Source organism: Amphiura filiformis, chromosome 9 (assembly GCF_039555335.1).
Source record: "Amphiura filiformis chromosome 9, Afil_fr2py, whole genome shotgun sequence".
Lineage (NCBI taxonomy): Eukaryota > Metazoa > Echinodermata > Ophiuroidea > Amphilepidida > Amphiuridae > Amphiura > Amphiura filiformis.
Window position 1 is genome coordinate 27,039,374 of NC_092636.1, and position 18,989 is coordinate 27,058,362.

At 38.0% G+C, this 18,989-nt stretch overlaps 1 protein-coding gene across 1 annotated transcript; it reads left to right on the forward strand.

The window, feature by feature from the left end:
• The first annotated feature begins 1,341 nt into the window (after positions 1-1,341).
• LOC140160820 (carbohydrate sulfotransferase 15-like) lies at positions 1,342-18,147 on the forward strand. Its single transcript, XM_072184131.1, has 7 exons — positions 1,342-1,417; positions 2,075-2,285; positions 12,974-13,063; positions 14,069-14,219; positions 15,880-16,033; positions 17,077-17,221; positions 17,766-18,147. Exons 1-7 carry the CDS (start codon positions 1,397-1,399, stop codon positions 17,966-17,968), a joined length of 975 nt encoding a protein of 324 aa, XP_072040232.1. The 5' UTR covers positions 1,342-1,396; the 3' UTR covers positions 17,969-18,147.
• Positions 18,148-18,989: the final 842 nt, after the last annotated feature.

Here is an 18,989-nt window from a genome sequence, read left to right on the forward strand (position 1 = left end):
TACTCAATCGTTTTCGTTCGTTGAAACGGCAAAACATACTTTCTTTTCCTTGCAAATCGAATTAGCAGGCATCAAAAACATTTCCACCACAAGAAGTAAAAAAAATAATTCATACCAATAGAAGAAGACTATAATCTTAGCCAATCTTTAGTGTACACAAATCCCATCTCAGAATTAGATACCAGCCCTATGGGCTGGCGAAAACCACAAGCACACCCCTCCCAACCCCACCCTTATCCAAAACACATAAGCAATGTGGATTTGAGGGCCATAAGTTTGGTGACTGGCTTCCTTAATTTATCTGGTTGTCATTGCAACAAAATATATTGGAACTATTTTAAACTTTAAAGACCAGTTGCACTTTTGGGGCTAAAATGGGCAAATATGAGGTTAATTTGTTCAGAAACCCATATTCAGGTGTCAACATTGGGGGGATGATTGTGTGGACCATCCCCTGGCAAAATATTGGGGGGGAAATCCCCCCCCCCGGGATCTACGCCTATACCAGATATGCAAGTGATGACTTCAAAGTGGGTTTGAAATGCTTGAAAAAGTGCGATAACACAATCAACAAGAATATTCCTTAAAAAGGACAAGCCCTTAAAAACCACAAGCACACCCATCCCAACCCCAACCCTATCCAAAACACATAAGCAATGTGGATTTGAGGGCCATAAGTTTGGTGACTGGCTTCCTTAATTTATCTGGTTGTCATTGCAACAAAATATATCGGAAGTGTTTTAAACTTTAAAGACCAACCCAGCAGTTTTACGATAAACGTTTTAATATCGGGCTACATAAAGGATAACGTTTTTAATTTTAAACAGTCAAAACCTTTTTAAAAACATTCTACCATAAAATGTTATATAATAAAAAAGTGTTGATAAAATATTTTCCAAACATGTTTGCCAAACACTATAACATTTCGACAACATTTTTTTTAATATAAAACATTTTAAAAACATTTTCATGGCCTTAAGTATAACCCAACATTTTGAGCAAAAGGAAAACATGTTCATACCATTTTGAAATCATTTTTGTGTTTGGATTGTGGCGTGCATATTCATCTTTGAAAATTAATTGATACTTTACTTTTGTTGTTGTTTTCCGTCTTTTTCATTTTTTCTGTTCAAAACTTATCATGCTTATATAGATGCCGATCAATTCATCAAAGATAAAAGTGATATGGCTAGCCCTAATATTGATGACTGGTATGCTCATCGGCTCCTATGTATCCTCAACTGTCAACTTAGACTTTCCATATTTCGTTCCAAGAACTAGGCAAGCTGTTACGAATGGGCGGACAGACAGGATGGAACTACACGGAACCGATATTATACAATATGATCATCTTAAATATGGATCGAATCTATCCCAAGATGAAAAATTACAACTTATGAAGAAGTATTTTCCAGAGGTAATTGTGTATTTCCCTATTATATAATTCTTGAAGATAAATACAATTATGACGTGGTAATGATAATGAAAATATTGAATTTTGGATTTATAACGAGTTTTCCAGAGGATTAAAAAGCACTAAATATACAATTTCTTCTAAACGAAATCGAAATATACTCACTAGTTTGACGGTTTCGCTGTCCATGGACGAAAAGCATCATCAGAATATTGATTGATGATCACTTCTTCTGGTTGGACGAATTCCGAAAACAGGGTGTAGAATTGTCAGTCAGTAGAGTCATATACTAGTACGTGAATTAGATAGTGCATGGGCCCCGTCGTCCCCATTCATGACGTTGGGTCCTATTCTCCGAATCCAAATGGACTCCTTGATGCGTCTTATATTTGCGTTACACTCCTTTCCAATGATTTTAGCATTGTCCCAGTTTTGGTTTTGTTTAGAAGAAATTGTATATTTATTTTTCTGCAAACCTGTTGAATATATTCAGTGATTGAAACCATTGTAATTTCACTAGCCCCGGTGAATCTTCCGAATTCGAATCGCATTAACTAGACCCGTTGCAGCTCGAACATATATATTATAATGATAAATGCCCGGATAAATGATAATAATAGTATTGGTTTTAATTTGTTTTTCTTTCTTTCTTTCTTTCAGATCTTTACGCAATTTTCTCATCCATTTGTACCCAAATACAAATCACCATGTTTTAGAAAAGAGGGACGAGTGCAATGTCTGCCATATTTTCACCTCGCCTCGCCTACAAAGAGTGCCACTACTGACTTCTGGTTTAACATACACAGGCATCCTCAAATAGTAAAATCGAAACCGAAAGAGCCACAGTTCTTTGCTTTTTGGGACAAATCAAGTAAGAACTATTTTATATTTACACCCCGAATTTGGTACTCACTGAAAATGGGTCACATTGACCCCACATTCAACTCCCTCTAATCCAATATCCCCCAAGTTTTTAGTTTTGCTGTCACCAGGGTTCGCAGGTTTTTGCCGCAGGTGGTTCAACCGCTGTTTTAACCACTTGGCAAAAACAGTTGCTGGCAAAAATGGCTAAAAAAAGTGATGAAAAGATCACTTTTTTCATCTCAAAACAAATTTTTTTTTAAAAGTTACAAAAAATGATTTCCTGTGTGTAACAAGGCCAAATTTGGTAATTATAAGTAACATAATAAGAAATGGGGTTTCATTGCTCACTATAGTGCATTTTAATTAAAAGGGCATTTCATGACCCACAGCCTCATCCCCATACTTTTCTCCAAAAAGTTGAGATTTTAATACTACTGGAAACCTCTACTCCATAATGTTAATGTGCAAAAAATGTCATGCGGATTAATTTGTTTAACAAAAATATCGTCAAATTTGAATTACGTTCTGATAGTACACCAGAACAATATACAACACACACCGACATCGCCCGGTTAATAATTTTACATTACACAGCAGAGACATTGAAATGAATACCCGGGATTGATACACGTGAATGTGAAATGCACGATTTGATATTCAGACGATAAATCTTTGGATACCGGGGTAGAAAATGATGAATATCTCCCGTAATTTATTTAGTCTAAAGAAGCCAGATTTTGTTCCTTGCACTTGAATATATGTGTTGAACGGATATGATAGTCGTTAGCTTGCGTCTTGAGAAAGAAGCTTGCGTCTTGAACTCAAAAACTTACCAAAATTCTGATTTTATATGTCCCGTGATTTTATATGTCCCGTGATTTTATATAGCCGTATAGGCTAGCTCCACTCACTCGTGGAAGCAGTCTAAAAGCAGATGACCATTGACCTCATCATGGCGTGTACATGCTCACTCACACACAGAGAGGTCGATTACCGGGCTATTGTCAGTTCGTCAGTAGCCTTAGTCGGATGTCCCTCGGCTCATTATGCGTCTCAAAGGTCGGAACAAAATGGCCATGCGTGGCTGTGGATTCAACCTTATACCATGGCGATTTCTGCCATGAAGATATCGGGGCGATGACACTGTGCAACACTGGCCTATGAAGCAGTGCAATACACATCAGGCATAACTCGCAAACGCACAATCGGAATCAAGTTCGCATACATACTTGGGAGTTGAAATAACAAAAGATCTCAAATGGAAAAACCACATAAACCAAATATCAGCTAAGGGTAATAGGGCACTCGGGTTCATCAAGAGAAATCTCAGATCATGTAATGAAGAAACCAAACTCACAGCTTTCAATACGCTGGTCAGACCTACCATTGAATATTGCTCCGCGCTATTTGGGATCCCGGGTTTGGGATCCTCATAATCAAGATCTCATTTACCAAATTGAAGCGATCCAGCGTCGAGCAGTCCCGTTTCATTAAATATGATTTCAGTAGAAAAACGAGTGTCCCCGAACTTATGAAGGACTTACACATGCAGCCATAAAGGCGCTGGAACTGACAATAGCGATATTAACACAGAATAGCAACACTGACTGCTAATATGCAATTATCAATGTGAGGCTTTGAAATTAGCGCAATTATGATAAGAATTTGTTGAAATTAGCGCAATTATCAACCATCTTTTGAAATTAGCGCAATTATGAATTAAACGTTGCAATTATGAAACTTTCAAAATGCTCCATGAAAATAGCGCAATTATGATAATAACTTTTCCAAATTAGCGCAATTATCAACCCCATTTTGAAATTAGCGCAATTTTGAACTAAACATTGCAATTATGAATCTTTCACAATGCTCAATGAAAATAGCGCAATTATGACAATAACTTGTTGAAATTAGCGCAATTATCAACTGCATTTTGAAATTAGCGCAATTATGAACTCAACGTTGCAATTATGATGAAAATAGTGCAATTATGATAATAACTTGTTCAAATTAGCGCAATTATCAACCCCATTTTGAAATTAGCGCAATTATGAAGTCAACATTGCAATTATGAAACTTTCACAAAATGCAAGTGATAATTGCGCTATTCCGCTATTTTCATCAAAATTGCGCAATTTTGCGCTAAATTGCGCAATTTTCAGATTTTCACTTTACCTCTTCATTGAAGTGATAATTGCGCTATTCCGCTATTTTCAACAAAATTGCGCAATTTTGCGCTAAATTGCGCAATTTTCAAATTTCCAGATTTTCACTTTACCTCTTCATTCAAGTGATAATTGCGCTATTCCGCTATTTTCAAAAAATTGCGCAATTTTGCGCTAAATTGCGCAATTTTCAAATTTTCACTTTACCTCCTCATTCAAGTGATAATTGCGCTATTCCGCTATTTCCACAAAATGGCGCAATTTTGCCCTACATTTTGCAATTTCCAGATTCTAATTTCCTTAATAACATACACCCAGCAGCCCAAACGTTTCGGGAACATGCTCCAAGTGGGACCAGAACGGAAGGACCCCGCAGGGCAAGAAATAAACTGTGAACTGCTAATTTTTTTCATAACATACACGCAGCAGCCCAAACGTTTCGAGAACATGCTCCAAGTGGGACCAGAACGGAAGAACCCGCAGGGCAAGAAAGAAACTGTGAACTGCTAATTTTTTTAATAACATGCACGCAGCAGCCCAAACGTTTCGAGAACATGCTCCAAGTGGGACCACAACGGAAGAGCCCCGCAGGGCAAGTAAGGAAGTGTGAACTGTTAGGTCTGATGTGTTAGGTCTTTCTTAAGAAATTGATGTTTATGCAGTTTAAGTGCGAACTGTTATTGAGAAATTTTGAGAATTTAACTTTACCTCTTCATTCTACTGTTCAACGTTTACGCATACACGCAGCAGCCCAAACGTTTCGAGAACATACTCCCAGTGGGACCAGAACGGAAGAGCCCCGCAGGGTAAGAAAGAAACTGAACTGCTCATTTCTTTAATAACATACACGCAGCAGCGGAAACGTTTCGAGAACGTGCTCCAAGTGGGACCAAAACGGAAGAGCCCCGCAGGGCAAGTAAGAAAGTGTGAACTCTTAGGTCTGACGTGTTAGGTCTGATGGTTACGCATTTCCTTCACATCTGGGGATTTACGGCCAAAATGTGTTTCTATTTGCTCCAAGTGGGACCAGAACGGAAGGGCCCCGCAGAGCAAGAAATAAACTGTGAACTGCTAATTTTTTCATAACATACACGCAGCAGCCCAAACGTTTCGAGAACAACTTTACCTCTTCATTCTACTGTTCAACGTTTACGCATACACGCAGCAGCCAAAACGTTTCGAGAACATACTCCCAGTGGGACCAGAACGGAAGAGCCCCGCAGGGTAAGAAAGAAACTGAACTGCTCATTTCTTTAATAACATACACGCAGCAGCGGAAACGTTTCGAGAACGTGCTCCAAGTGGGACCAAAACGGAAGAGCCCCGCAGGGCAAGTAAGATAGTGTGAACTCTTAGGTCTGACGTGTTAGGTCTGATGGTTACGCATTTCCTTCACATCTGGGGATTTACGGCCAAAATGTGTTTCTATTTGCTCCAAGTGGGACCAGAACGGAAGGGCCCCGCAGAAATTCCGTTTAATCCATGACTTGGAGCATGTTCCGTTTCGGTCCCACTTGCAGCATGTTCTCGAAACTTTTGGGCTGCTGCGTGTATGTTATTGCAAAATTAGTTCACTGGGAAATCAAGTCAATTTCCCTGGTAATAAATACAACTTTTGCATGTTTTGTATCCAAATACCTTTCTTTTATGTCATGTTTTGTGATTTCTCCCATTGAGTGCAATAACAATGGTAAGTGTCCTCTTCGTGTGCGAGGTCGCAAGCCCGGGTCGCAAGATGGAACAGCCGAATATCGGCAGCATTAGTGCATTTGCCATTTTCATGAATGATGATGTACGTCTATAAGTATCATAATAATCATCATCATGGACAGGTAACAAGCGGCACTGTGCAGTACCGCTCTGCTATTCAAATGCGTGGTGCATCGGTTACGTGTATTTTAAATGTCAACCTGCCGAAAATAATCATCGTATAGATCGATCCCTGTACTAAAGTCTAAGACAGAGTCGCACCCACCTTAATATTAACATTTGCGACACTCGATATTCCACTCTCTTTATCCTAATTATATTGAAATAACACACACTTGCGATATCGTTTAACAGTCTACCTTCAGACAGATCATCACACTTTTCATGCAAATGGATGCGACTATACAAATCGCGACATGTTTGTCTTCTATGGAAGGGCCATTAATTCTTATTCCTTTTAATTAGGAGCACCATCTGATTAACGCCAATGCAGCAGTGGTCGGACGCGATAATCTACCATTTACTTGTTCGCGAAATTGGGTTGACGGGTATTGGCGCCTACTTTCTTAACGTTTTGCTTACAGTATATCTTTATTTATAGCCTAGGGGTGTTTCATTAAATCATGATATCGGAAGTAGGTCAACCAGGGGGGTCTGAAATTTTTGGCAAGACAAATAGGGGATCATAAATCTTGTATGACCCAAACGTTCCTATTTTGATGTTAAGTCTTTTGGAAAGGGGGCCTCAGGGGGGCCCTCATATTGTGGGAAGAATAATAGGGGGGGGGCATAAAAATTGTGATTGACACACAAAATAAACACACTACCTGTGGTAATCCTTCGAATTTTTATATTTTGGTCATCCACAATTTTATGCCAACCCCCCCCCCCCATTGTCTGCCCAACGTTTTGTTTGTTTGTTTGTTTTTGTTTTTTTGGGGGGGTGGTCACATGGTATTGGCGTGATTCTCAACCTCCACCCCCCCCGCCCCTTTAACAAAAGAAGGCGAAAGGTGTATCGTTGGGTTCATAGAAATTGTGAATGAAAAGTCATAACATTACCACATATAGGCTAGTGTGTTTATTATACTCAGTAAATAAACACACTATGTGTGGTAATCCTTTGAATTCTGACATCCACAATGTTATGCCCCCCATTCCCTTTGCCAAAATATATACCCCCCGCCCAAACGGTATTGCCATTGCAATTAATAACACACATTCCTTACTGTTACCCTTACAAGTGTCTATCACGCGAATCAATAATGCACTTTCAGTTTCCCACACGTTCGAATGGGAATTGCATTGCGAACTTTCCCAATGTTTGGTAACCGTATTTCCTGCAATAATGTGACAACTTAACGTGGAAAGTTCTATTCTATATTGTTTGGCAATATTGTATTTTGTCAATGCAATAGTATGTTTAAACTTGTAACTTTGTGTTTTTGATCGGAAAGATCGGATATTTTTATTGCCGATTCGAAATTCTGGACCATCGCAAGGGTGCAGAACTGTTACGTCTAATGTTTACGCATTTCGATTCCGCTACATGTTAGGTCAGACAGATACGCATTTTCGACTTTTGAAAATAGCGGAATAGCGCTATTATCACTTGAGTGGTGCGGTAATGTGAAAAATTCAAAATTGCGCAATTTTGTCTAAAGGCCATTTTGAAAATAGCAAAATAGCGCTATTATCACTTGCGTGGTGGGGTAAAGTGAAAATTGCATAATTGCGCAATTTTGTCTAAAGGCCATTTTTGAAAATAGCGAAATAGCGCTATTATCACTTGTGTGGTGGGGTAAAGTGAAAATTGCATAATTGCGCAATTTTGTCGAAAGGCCATTTTGAAAATAGAGAAATAGCGCTATTATCACTTGAGTGGTGGGGTAAAGTGAAAATTGCAAAATTGCGCAATTTTGTCTAAAGGCCATTTTGAAAATAGCGAAATAGCGCTATTATCACTTGAGTGGTGATGTAAAGTGAAAATTGCAAAATTGCGCAATTTTGTCTAAAGGCCATTTTTGAAAATAGCGAAATAGCGCTATTATCACTTTAGTGGTGGGGTAAAGTGAAAATTGCAAAATTGCGCAATTTTGTCTAAAGGCCATTTTGAAAATAGCGAAATAGCGCTATTATCACTTGAGTGGTGGGGTAAAGTGAAAATTGCAAAATTGCGCAATTTTGTCTAAAGGCCATTTTTGAAAATAGCGAAATAGCGCTATTATCACTTGAGTGGTGGGGTAAAGTGAAAATTGCATAATTGCGCAATTTTGTCTAAAGGCCATTTTGAAAATAGCGAAATAGCGCTATTATCACTTGAGTGGTGGGGTAAAGTGAAAATTGCATAATTGCGCAATTTTGTTTAAAGGCCATTTTGAAAATAGCGAAATAGCGCTATTATCACTTGAGTGGTGGGGTAAAGTGAAAATTGCAAAATTGCGCAATTTTGTCGAAAGGCCATTTTTGAAAATAGCGAAAGAGCGCTATTATCACTTGAGTGGTGGTGTAAAGTGAAAATTGCAAAATTGCGCAATTTTGTCTAAAGGCCATTTTGAAAATAGCGAAATAGCGCTATTATCACTTGAGTGGTGGGGTAAAGTGAAAATTGCAAAATTGCGCAATTTTGTCTAAAGGCCATTTTGAAAATAGCGAAATAGCGCTATTATCACTTGAGTGGTGGGGTAAAGTGAAAATTGCAAAATTGCGCAATTTTGTCTAAAGGCCATTTTGAAAATAGCGAAATAGCGCTATTATCACTTGAGTGGTGGGGTAAAGTGAAAATTGCAAAATTGCGCAATTTTGTCTAAAGGCCATTTTGAAAATAGCGAAATAGCGCTATTATCACTTGAGTGGTGGGGTAAAGTTAAAATTGCATAATTGCGCAATTTTGTCTAAAGGCCATTTTGAAAATAGCGAAATAGCGCTATTATCACTTGAGTGGTGGGGTAAAGTGAAAATTGCAAAATTGCGCAATTTTGTCTAAAGGCCATTTTTGAAAATAGCGAAATAGCGCTATTATCACTTGAGTGGTGGGGTAAAGTGAAAATTGCAAAATTGCGCAATTTTGTCTAAAGGCCATTTTGAAAATAGCGAAATAGCGCTATTATCACTTGAGTGGTGGGGTAAAGTGAAAATTGCATAATTGCGCAATTTTGTCTAAGAGCCATTTTCACCAAACTGATTTTCTTCTAAGTCTAAAAAATACACTGATAATAGCGAAATTAGCACTTTTTGATAATAGCAGTGCTTTTATCGCAATTATGTGTAGAAACGAATGACAAAATAGCGCAATTGCGTCTAGTATAAAAAAGAGCGCTAATATCGCTATTATCAGTTATAGCGCCTTTCTCCATGCAGCCTACAGGATAGAAGGAAAATAGACCGTTTGACAATACTTCACAAAGCCAGAGAGGGTCACCTGGCCCTTCCAGTGCAAAAGATACTTCGCCCACCCCACCGCCTCACCAAACGGAGTCATATAAATAGTTATCAAGAACTACAAGTCAATAAGGACGTTTATAAATACTCATATTATCCCAGAACAATTAAGGACTGGAATTCACTCACCGCTCCTTAACGCAACAACAAGATTCCAAGTTATTTAAACAAAGCATCAAAGACCACTTCTGTGGCATGTAAAGCAGTCCTCGAAGCGCACAACACAATTTCCCCGGACAATTCCTCGTCGTTTGACCCCACCTGGGGCGTTGATGAGTATCATCGTAAGAGTATTAAAGCAATAATGTGTGATTTGCAAAAAGAATAGATTCCTATTTAAATGTTTGTTTTCACTGATCACATATCCCTTTTAATTTCGAGCCAAATGAGGTATAACGAAGAAAATTGCGATCATCCAGCGCCTACAATGCGTGTACTACGCTCGCCGATCATAACATGTAATACTGCACGGAGCATCGCGCTCGACGTGTGCACACATAAGCTGACATCCACGGGAGATGTTAGCAAGCAGTCGATCCATGAACTCTGAATAAAACCGGGTCGACCCGGTTTTAATATAAAAAGTTAAATTTTACTGTTATTGAAGCACTTCAGGCTTAGTCTTTTACGTGGTATTTTACCACGGAGCTGGGTATTATAATTATGCAAAAAGTAGAAATCCGAGTAAAATTGAGGGCGTCGCTGTGAAGCAAATCATACATTATGGATTTAAGAGGAACTTTTTTTTGGAAATAAGCTTTTTTCGTTGATATCTACTGAAAAATGTAATAAAAAGAGGATGCTAGGATCAGGAAATATTCCTTTAACTGCAATGTGGCATATCAAATTCAAAACTTTTTTATTTTAAGGACTTGACGGGACAAAAAATTAATATGTTGAATGACTGATCAAAAGTTGTGTGCTATTGTTTATGAGCTTTCTGTGTTGCTGTTTAATATTTGAGTGACTACATGAGTTTTTGCCAGTTTTTGCCATTTTTGCCGGTTTAAACCAGGCAAATGCTGACAAAAACAGGTTTTGTGCCAATTTGCCGGCAAAAACCGAAACCTGGCTGTCGACATGTCGCCCCATGACCTCTTCTTTAAATAGTTCAGAACGGGTTTTATAGGTATCAGAGCTATGACCTCCTTTTTCCGTGTCTCTATAGCGGGCTCTATAGGCCTAATGACCATATTTTTTAAATTTTATATACAAATTTAATAAATGGAGACTCCATGTGTCTTTGTATTTTATTCACTTATTTGTATCAATTTCAATTTTATTTATGAAATCCTGTTTTCCGTTCTACCTCCGATTCCGTGAAATTCGTCCGTTTTCCGTATCACCATGATCACGGAAAACTTAATGACTAATTGCTTTAAGGGAGGTGTAAAGAGCGAACCGTGGTTTGGATTGCAGAGGGAGGGTGTCTGCAAGAGGCACAGCCATCAGAAATGAATAACTGAGATCGCGCGCCAAATAAATATAGGCCTACTGTAGTAATTGTCCAAGTCTTTAAAAAAATTAGGCATAGGTGGGAATCGAACCCGGCACCCGTTTCGGTTCTGAACCAACGGATAGTACCACTAAACCAACTTCCTATCTGTGATTAATTCTTGATAATGCTTTAATAAATCAATACTAATGTACGATGTCATTGAAATAGAAGTCCCACAACTAAAGTAGCAATCGATAAATCTACTCACTCAATCATCAAATCGAAAAATAAATAAATAAATAAATAAATAAATAGGATAAATAAATAAATAAATAAAGAACTGCAACGAAAAAATCACAACGCCTTAGACCGCTCGTCCACGGAATCACACAGCCTACTCGATGTCAAAGAAATATATAACCCTCTAACGTTTACGCAATATTGGCACATGTCTGCGGGTAAAGTTCCTGCATAATAGAAAAGCACGAAAGGCGCACAAAGAGTCTATCCCTGAAGTCATACTAACCAAATAAATATAAACGTCATTGACATGTAACCAATTCTTTGTATACCTTGATACAGTCAACAATGCAGTCAACCTATACAAATAAGTATATTATTAGGCGTAGACGCAATCATCAATGCGGGAAGTATAAAACCATATATAGTCGCCACTCGTGCACTTGTTTGAGTCCACGGCTATTTCGAAAAAAGCCTTCAACCCTGAATTCAGAGGTAGATATTGGGTTGTTACATGCAAATACAAACTAATTATATCATGAAAAAACCCTCCGAGAGGACTACGATACTTATTCAGAGCCAATCTACATTCTGTTATTTACAAAAGCCGACGATCAAAGTAAAATTGAATACCTGAGTGGAAGAAGGGCCCAACTCCACCAAAACTGTTTTTGAGATATTAAGAAAAAACTTAATATTTGGAAAAGTTTTATAGGCAGAATGTTTTCATCTTCAGGGGACCTTTAATACATGAACAAACAATATTACATACATTCGAAATTATATATGCTATGATGTTTCCATGGCAACGGTACAGGTCTTAATACGGGCTGGAGTTGGGCCCTTCTTCCACTAATATAATGCAAGTGCCAGTTTCGTAAGCAGATGTGTTATAAATAGCTACAGAAAGTTGGTAATTATCCATTAATTGCACAAGTAGAAGCATGTAATATGTTAGCACGAAAGTTTATTGCAGTGAAAAGCAGATTTCATGGATGAACGAAATTCCTCTTTAACCCATATTTGTGGAAGAAGGGCCCAACTCCATGGAAGGGCCCAACTCCATGGAGTTGGGCCTTTCTTCCATGAAAACCATGATTAAGTGTACATGGAAGACTATTTCGAGAGTGGATCGTGGCTCATCTTTCACACACAAGGAAGAACAATCTGCTGGCAATAAAATGCCGAGTCTAACTCATTTTTTGTAAAAAAATTGTGGAGTTGGGCCCTTCTTCCACTCAGGTATTCAATTATAAAAGCAGGAGGACCAGATATCAACGTTAAATCCAGGTAAGCTTAAAAACGCATCGAAAACGCCAAAATGCAGTCATAAAATTTATAATATTACTAAATCACCAAAACGAATTGCAACGTAGGTATGCAGAAAAGAGTTGTATTAGCAATAACAAAGTATGTGCAAAAAGATTTGTCTTTGGCATGTCGCCTTCTTGAAAGATCACCAAAATATCAAATTTCGGAAAAAACGCCCCAAATTTAAAACAAACATGAACCTTCCAAAATAAATACACATTTGCACTTGGTGACCCGGTCATTACCCGGCGCTGTGATTTGGGATTGCTCGTTGCTTTCTCTCTCTAGTTACCAGTACTTTTAGTTTGCCCTTACCCCCAGCCCTTAATCAATGCGGAAAGTCTTTTAATCATAATGTTCACCTTTTTTTTTTTAATTCTTATATCATAGGTAACAAATCTTATTCTAATTATCTGAAACTACAAAATGTTCTTGTGAAAGAAGCAAAGACACCAGCTTTGAAATCGAGTTTAATATCAGGTGAGTATGGAAGCTTAAAAGGGCCACCGAGATGACGAGATAATTATCATGGCAACTCGACTTCGTTCGTAGGGACGAAAATACGGAGAGTGCTATCACTAGTTGAGATGTCAAGATAATTGGGCTATTCCATTTAAAATCCACACTACCCCTGCGGAAGATTGTGGAAATATCTTCCACAGGGGAGTATGAATTCAAATGGAATGAACACATTAGGCAGCTCCATTTGTATGAGAATCTTTCATTGAGGGACGGTTAGTTTCAAATGGAGCTGTTAATGAGTTCATTCTATTTGAAATTCATACTCCTCCTGTGAAAGATATTTCCAAAGTTTTCCACAGGGGTAGTGTGGATTTTAAATGGAATAGCCCATTGTTCTCGGTAACATATTATCTTGTCATGACGGCATAATTTTTATTCACGGAGTGAACATTTCCCCCACTTGAACCCACATGTCATATGCACAGTTTATCCCTTATACTGTGTCTTGAATAGCTATTGTAGCCCATCAACCCTGTAGGCTAGGAAATAATTCCTAATGTCTCATACCCAGGTTTGTATCCCTTTATCTAATCCTGCCCCATCATGCCCACATGACAAGGACTTTTTAGCACATCTTATCTTGTATTGAGACTATGGCAGCCAGGACTTTTTTTTTGCCTTTTTTGTAAGCATGCTTACTATTGGATTGAGACGTCACATGACTATAATAGGCTTTACTGATTGGTGGGTATAAGGTCAATGCTATTGTTTATTTTGTGATAAGGCTGTGCATATTACTGCATACATGTATATGAAAAATACACTGCATATTTTGATACAGGCGATTTACTCAATTACTTCCAACTGACGAAATTTAGTTCCTGTTATCTCCCCAGTACTGTTTGCTTATCTTAATTGGAACACTTGGGCATAAGTTAAGGGGTGTTTCGTTTTGCCCCGTGGTCCACTTTGCCACCGGCTTTTTGTTGCAAGATTGATACGATCGCATATCTTTACTTGCAGGGAGTGGAACATGCACGACTATGTCAGAGTTCAAACAAATTCGAGAGAAAACACCACCGTCATCAAACATACCGTTTACGTGGGGAGATGTCATACACGCCATCACACCAAATGCCAAAATCATAACCCTTTTGAGGAATCCAATTGATCGGTAAGTGGATATGACATAGTCGATTGTTCATAAATGAAAATGTATAATTATGATGAACACGTTCAGTTGAACGCGAACTTATTATCGCAAGAAAAGTTTTCAATAATTGGTCATAAAAAGATTAATATAGGCCTAATAAGTAGTACAGTAGGCTATATATACGTAGGCCCTATAGGAATGAGGGCTTACTTACTTACTGACTGACAATTCTGATTTGGAATCGAACAGGCCCGTAACAGGACCTTTTTGGACTAGAGGCGTATTTTGAAAAAGTGGACTTTTTTTTCCAAAAGTTGAGCCTTTTTTGACCAAAAGGGCATAAAAAAAACCCAATTTACTTTTTGAGCTAGCAAACAGAGGGAGTATAGGCCTACGTTGACTGAACAGATAAGATGTGAAAATGTATGTACACAAATTAATATCCGAGTTTGCAGAGAGTATGCAGAGTGGGCAAGTAGACTGCGGAGACGTCTACTTCACTCTCTTCACGCGGGTGTCGACTGCAGACGACATGTTTCCAATTTTCTTTAAAATTTCAAAAATTTCAGAAATGTAAATTTTCATGACCATATTTGGAATCAGCATGAAAAATGCATTGAAATGAGTACAAACAAGCCTAGTAGTTCTTAAGATAGCTCTTGATATTTTGAATTAGGCCTAGAACTTTTCCGTTGAAGCCTATGGCTAGCACGCAGAGCATTTAACTCCGTAGTCTACTTAAATTATTAGTTTAATGTTTAGAATGGAAACTGTGATGTCAGAATTATGTATAATGATCAGTTTTAGAGAAAATCATAAAAAAACACGATTTTACCATTATTTTCTTCTCAGAATCTTGCTTCCTATACTTTATGCAGAGTTGAACATAATCAACACTTGGACTCAACACTTGTACTGTGTTGGATAGGTTCACAATTGTCAATTTTTTTTTTACCGAAACTCATTTTTGACCAAAGGTGACATTTTTGACCAAAATCACATTTTTGATCAAAAACCACATTTTTGACCAAAAATCACGTTTTCGATCAAGAAAAGATTCTGAAAACATAATAATGACAAAATTGGATTTATTTCACCCAAAACAAATTAATTGGTCTCGCTATGAGTTTTAACTCATAGCTCGACCAATCAAATTTGTGCATTGGGTTCAAACCATCCAATTTTATATCAAAATTGTTCTGGACAACATATACATGACTCTCTGCCTATCATCTCCAAAAAGCTAACGGGTTTGATGTCGACTTCATTTATATAAGTATTGTTATTGTTGCTGTTTACTGTTGCTCCGATAAACAGCCCTCTGATGCACAGACGTCTCTTCTGATAGTGGACATCTATAATGAAAGACAAAGATAAAAAGACTAGTTTGCGTCTGACGTCATATGTCAATCACCGGATTTTTCGCCATTCACTGCTCCCTTTTCTCCGATCGGCACCAGCCAGATGAATCGACCTTCCTTATACGCGCTATTAGCCAATCAAGGATCGTAGAGAGTTTGATTGACAGTGACGTCAGACGCAAACTAGTCTTTTTATCTTTGTCTTTCATTATATATCACCATATCACCTATCGATATGCACCCCATCAACGACAAGAAAGTGCCAATTATAGGCATGCTCTATTCAACTTTTCATGTAATCGTTCATATTCATTTTACAGAACCATCTCGGACTATTATCATTTTGGGCCACAGGATAAAAGCCCGCAGCATTTTCACAAAGAGTTAATAAGACATATTGAAACGTTTAACACTTGCATTCAATTCAAGAATATGACATTGCTTACGTGTATTGCAAACAACGACCGTTATCCGGTGAGTATAACTTAAAGGAGTATTAATTTTCGTGATCCTAGGATCCTAGCATTTTTCAGTAGATAGTATCCACGAAAAAAGCTTATTCCCAAAATTTCAGTTGATTGAAGCATGATTATGTGTATTACGCTGCTCCATGTGAGCGCCCAAAATTTAACATCATTGACAATCAAAAATAGCTTTTTACCATGAAAATATACTAAACCCGTTCATTTTGCTGAAAATGCGCGCGTAGCGCGTTGAAATTTCAATTTTGAGGAGTACCGGTAGTTGTTCAAAAAAGGGGGTCATTCAGTGTAGGCTGCTGAAAAAACGGGGTCATTGGGTGTAGGATTTGCCAAAAATACCGGGGACTTTTCATGAGCACATGACGCGCACCGACATCGCCCGGTTAATAATTACATTATACAGCAGAGACACTGAAATGAATACCCGGGATCGATACACGTGAATGTGCTATGCACGATTTGATATTCAGACGATAAATCTTTGGATGCCGGGGTAGAAAATGACGAATATCTCCCGTAATTGATTTAGTCTAAAGAAGCCAGATTTTGTTCCTTGCACTTGAATTATGTGTTCAACGGATATGATAGTCGTTAGCTAGCGTCTTGAGAAAGAAGCGTGCGTCTTGAACTCAAAAACTGACAAAAATATTCTGATTTTATATGTGCCGAACTATAGCGCAGTGTAGGCTAGCTGCACTCACTCCCGTAGAGGCAGTCTAAAAGCAGATGACCATTGACCTCATCGTGGCGTATACATGCTCACTCACACACAGAGAGGTCAATTACCAGGCTATTGTCAGTAGCCTTAGTCGGATGTCCCTAGGCTCATTATGCGTCTCAAAGGTCGGAACAAAATGGCCATGCGTGGCTGTGGATTCAACCTACCATGGCGATTTCTGCCATGAAGATATCGGGGCGATGACACTGTGTGACGTATGGGAGTGCCCCCGGGGGGTACGGACACGCATTGTTTTGCGAGTTTTAACTATTTAATAAGTTTTTAATCGTCTTTATTATTATTAATCTATACTTTAGCAAGTAGTAAACTCAATCTACATTGGTGTAATCGCTGATTGGCGGAGAGTGTTCAAGGATCAAATGCTCATAATCCGTACCGAAGACTGGCATCGACACAAGGAGTTCAATATATTACCGAAAGTCTTCAGATTTTTGGGCGTAGGTACGTGTATGGCAAGTTGAAAAACGGATTATTAGTCGAACCCTTTACGTGGCAAATACGGGAAAATACCTGGCAGTTCTATTGCCAACCTTTTTCCGTAAAAACGATGATTTAACAAGTATTTTACCGTAATATTTACGATATATTGCCGTAAAATATACGGTATGCGCTATTATAGGCCTAATGCACGGAGGAACGCCCGTAATTTTTACGGTAAAATACTTGGCAGTTCTATTGCCAACGTTTTCCCGTTAAAATTACAGTAAAAAACAGTAAAATTACAATAAATTAAGTAGGCCTATAGTCTTTAAACACAATCTGTCAAGACAAATACGGCTATTTCCTATTTGAAAAAATGTATATAGACGATGCAACACATTTCAAAATAATCAATATTATTTATATTAACGGTACCAACATGCCTATTTGCAGAGAAATAGTAATTCAATTTACGGTAAATTACCGTAAAATTTTACGGGTTGTGCCATAAAAAAGCGTTGATTTCTAAGACTAGTAAGAGTGTATCTTATTTCCTATTTCACAGATCCGCTCGACGAAGATGAACTGCCACCAATAAATGACAACTTTAAAAGAATTATAGACGTCCACCAAGTTTCCAAAAAGGCACAGGATGTCCACGGTTATATTTTACCTGAATCGAGACAAGTTATGGAAAAGTTTTTCGAGCCTTACAATCGACTACTTGCTGACTTTTTAGGGGATACCAGATTCCTATGGAGACAGTAGCATAGAAACATAGTGGCGTTAAGCGTCACAGGGACGCCCCCCAATCGATTAGAAAAATGAATGAAAAATTCGCGATAGGGACATTGCCGAAAAACGGCTTATGCCCCCACCCCATCAAGCCATGTGCCCCAATCATGGTCGATACCCTCCAATAATAGGATGACTTGCGCTACGCCACTGGGGTGATTGTGTTCGTGTGCAATGGCGGTTATAGCGTATGAACAGTTTGTCGGACCTATGACCGACACGATGAACGTGGCAAATCGTAGTCCGACTTTGATATAAAATTGGATCGATTAAGGGATCTGGAATGAGCGTTTTGAGCGTTTCGACAGTATTTTTTGTGGGACATGAGAGTATATCAGACATATCGAATTGCATTCTGAATACGGAGAATGTCTTTCTGATATCAAATAATTTTCATTTTTTGAAATTCACAATATAATACAAATTTTATGACAAATTATTAAAATTTGATATTTTTCACATTTTTGATAATATAACAGTCCTCGAAGTAAATTTTATAAATCTAATGATATATTATTAAAGTGTATGTAGCTGGGAGGAAAAGCCGACGATCAATTGCAACTTTTGACCTTTCATATTGAAGATATGGATTTTTTCCCCAAAAGACCTGATTTTATTTTGGTGTTTTGGGAAAAAAATCCATATCTTCAATACGAAAGGTCAAAATTTTCAATTGATCGTCGGCTTTTCATTCCAACTACATATACTTTAAGTATAAATCATCAGATTTCTAAAGTTTACTTCGAGTACTGTTAAATATCAAAAATATCAATTTTTAATCATTTGTCATAAAATGTGTATTACATTGCGAATTTCAAAAATCAAAATTATTTGATATCAGAAGGACATTCTTCGTATTCAGAATGCAATTCGATATGTCTGGTGTGCTCTAATATCCCACAATAAATACTGTCCAAACGTTCATACCCCATCCCTTAAGCCCATATGTATTGGTCGAGCTATGAGTTTTTAAAAAAAATATTGGACGAGACGC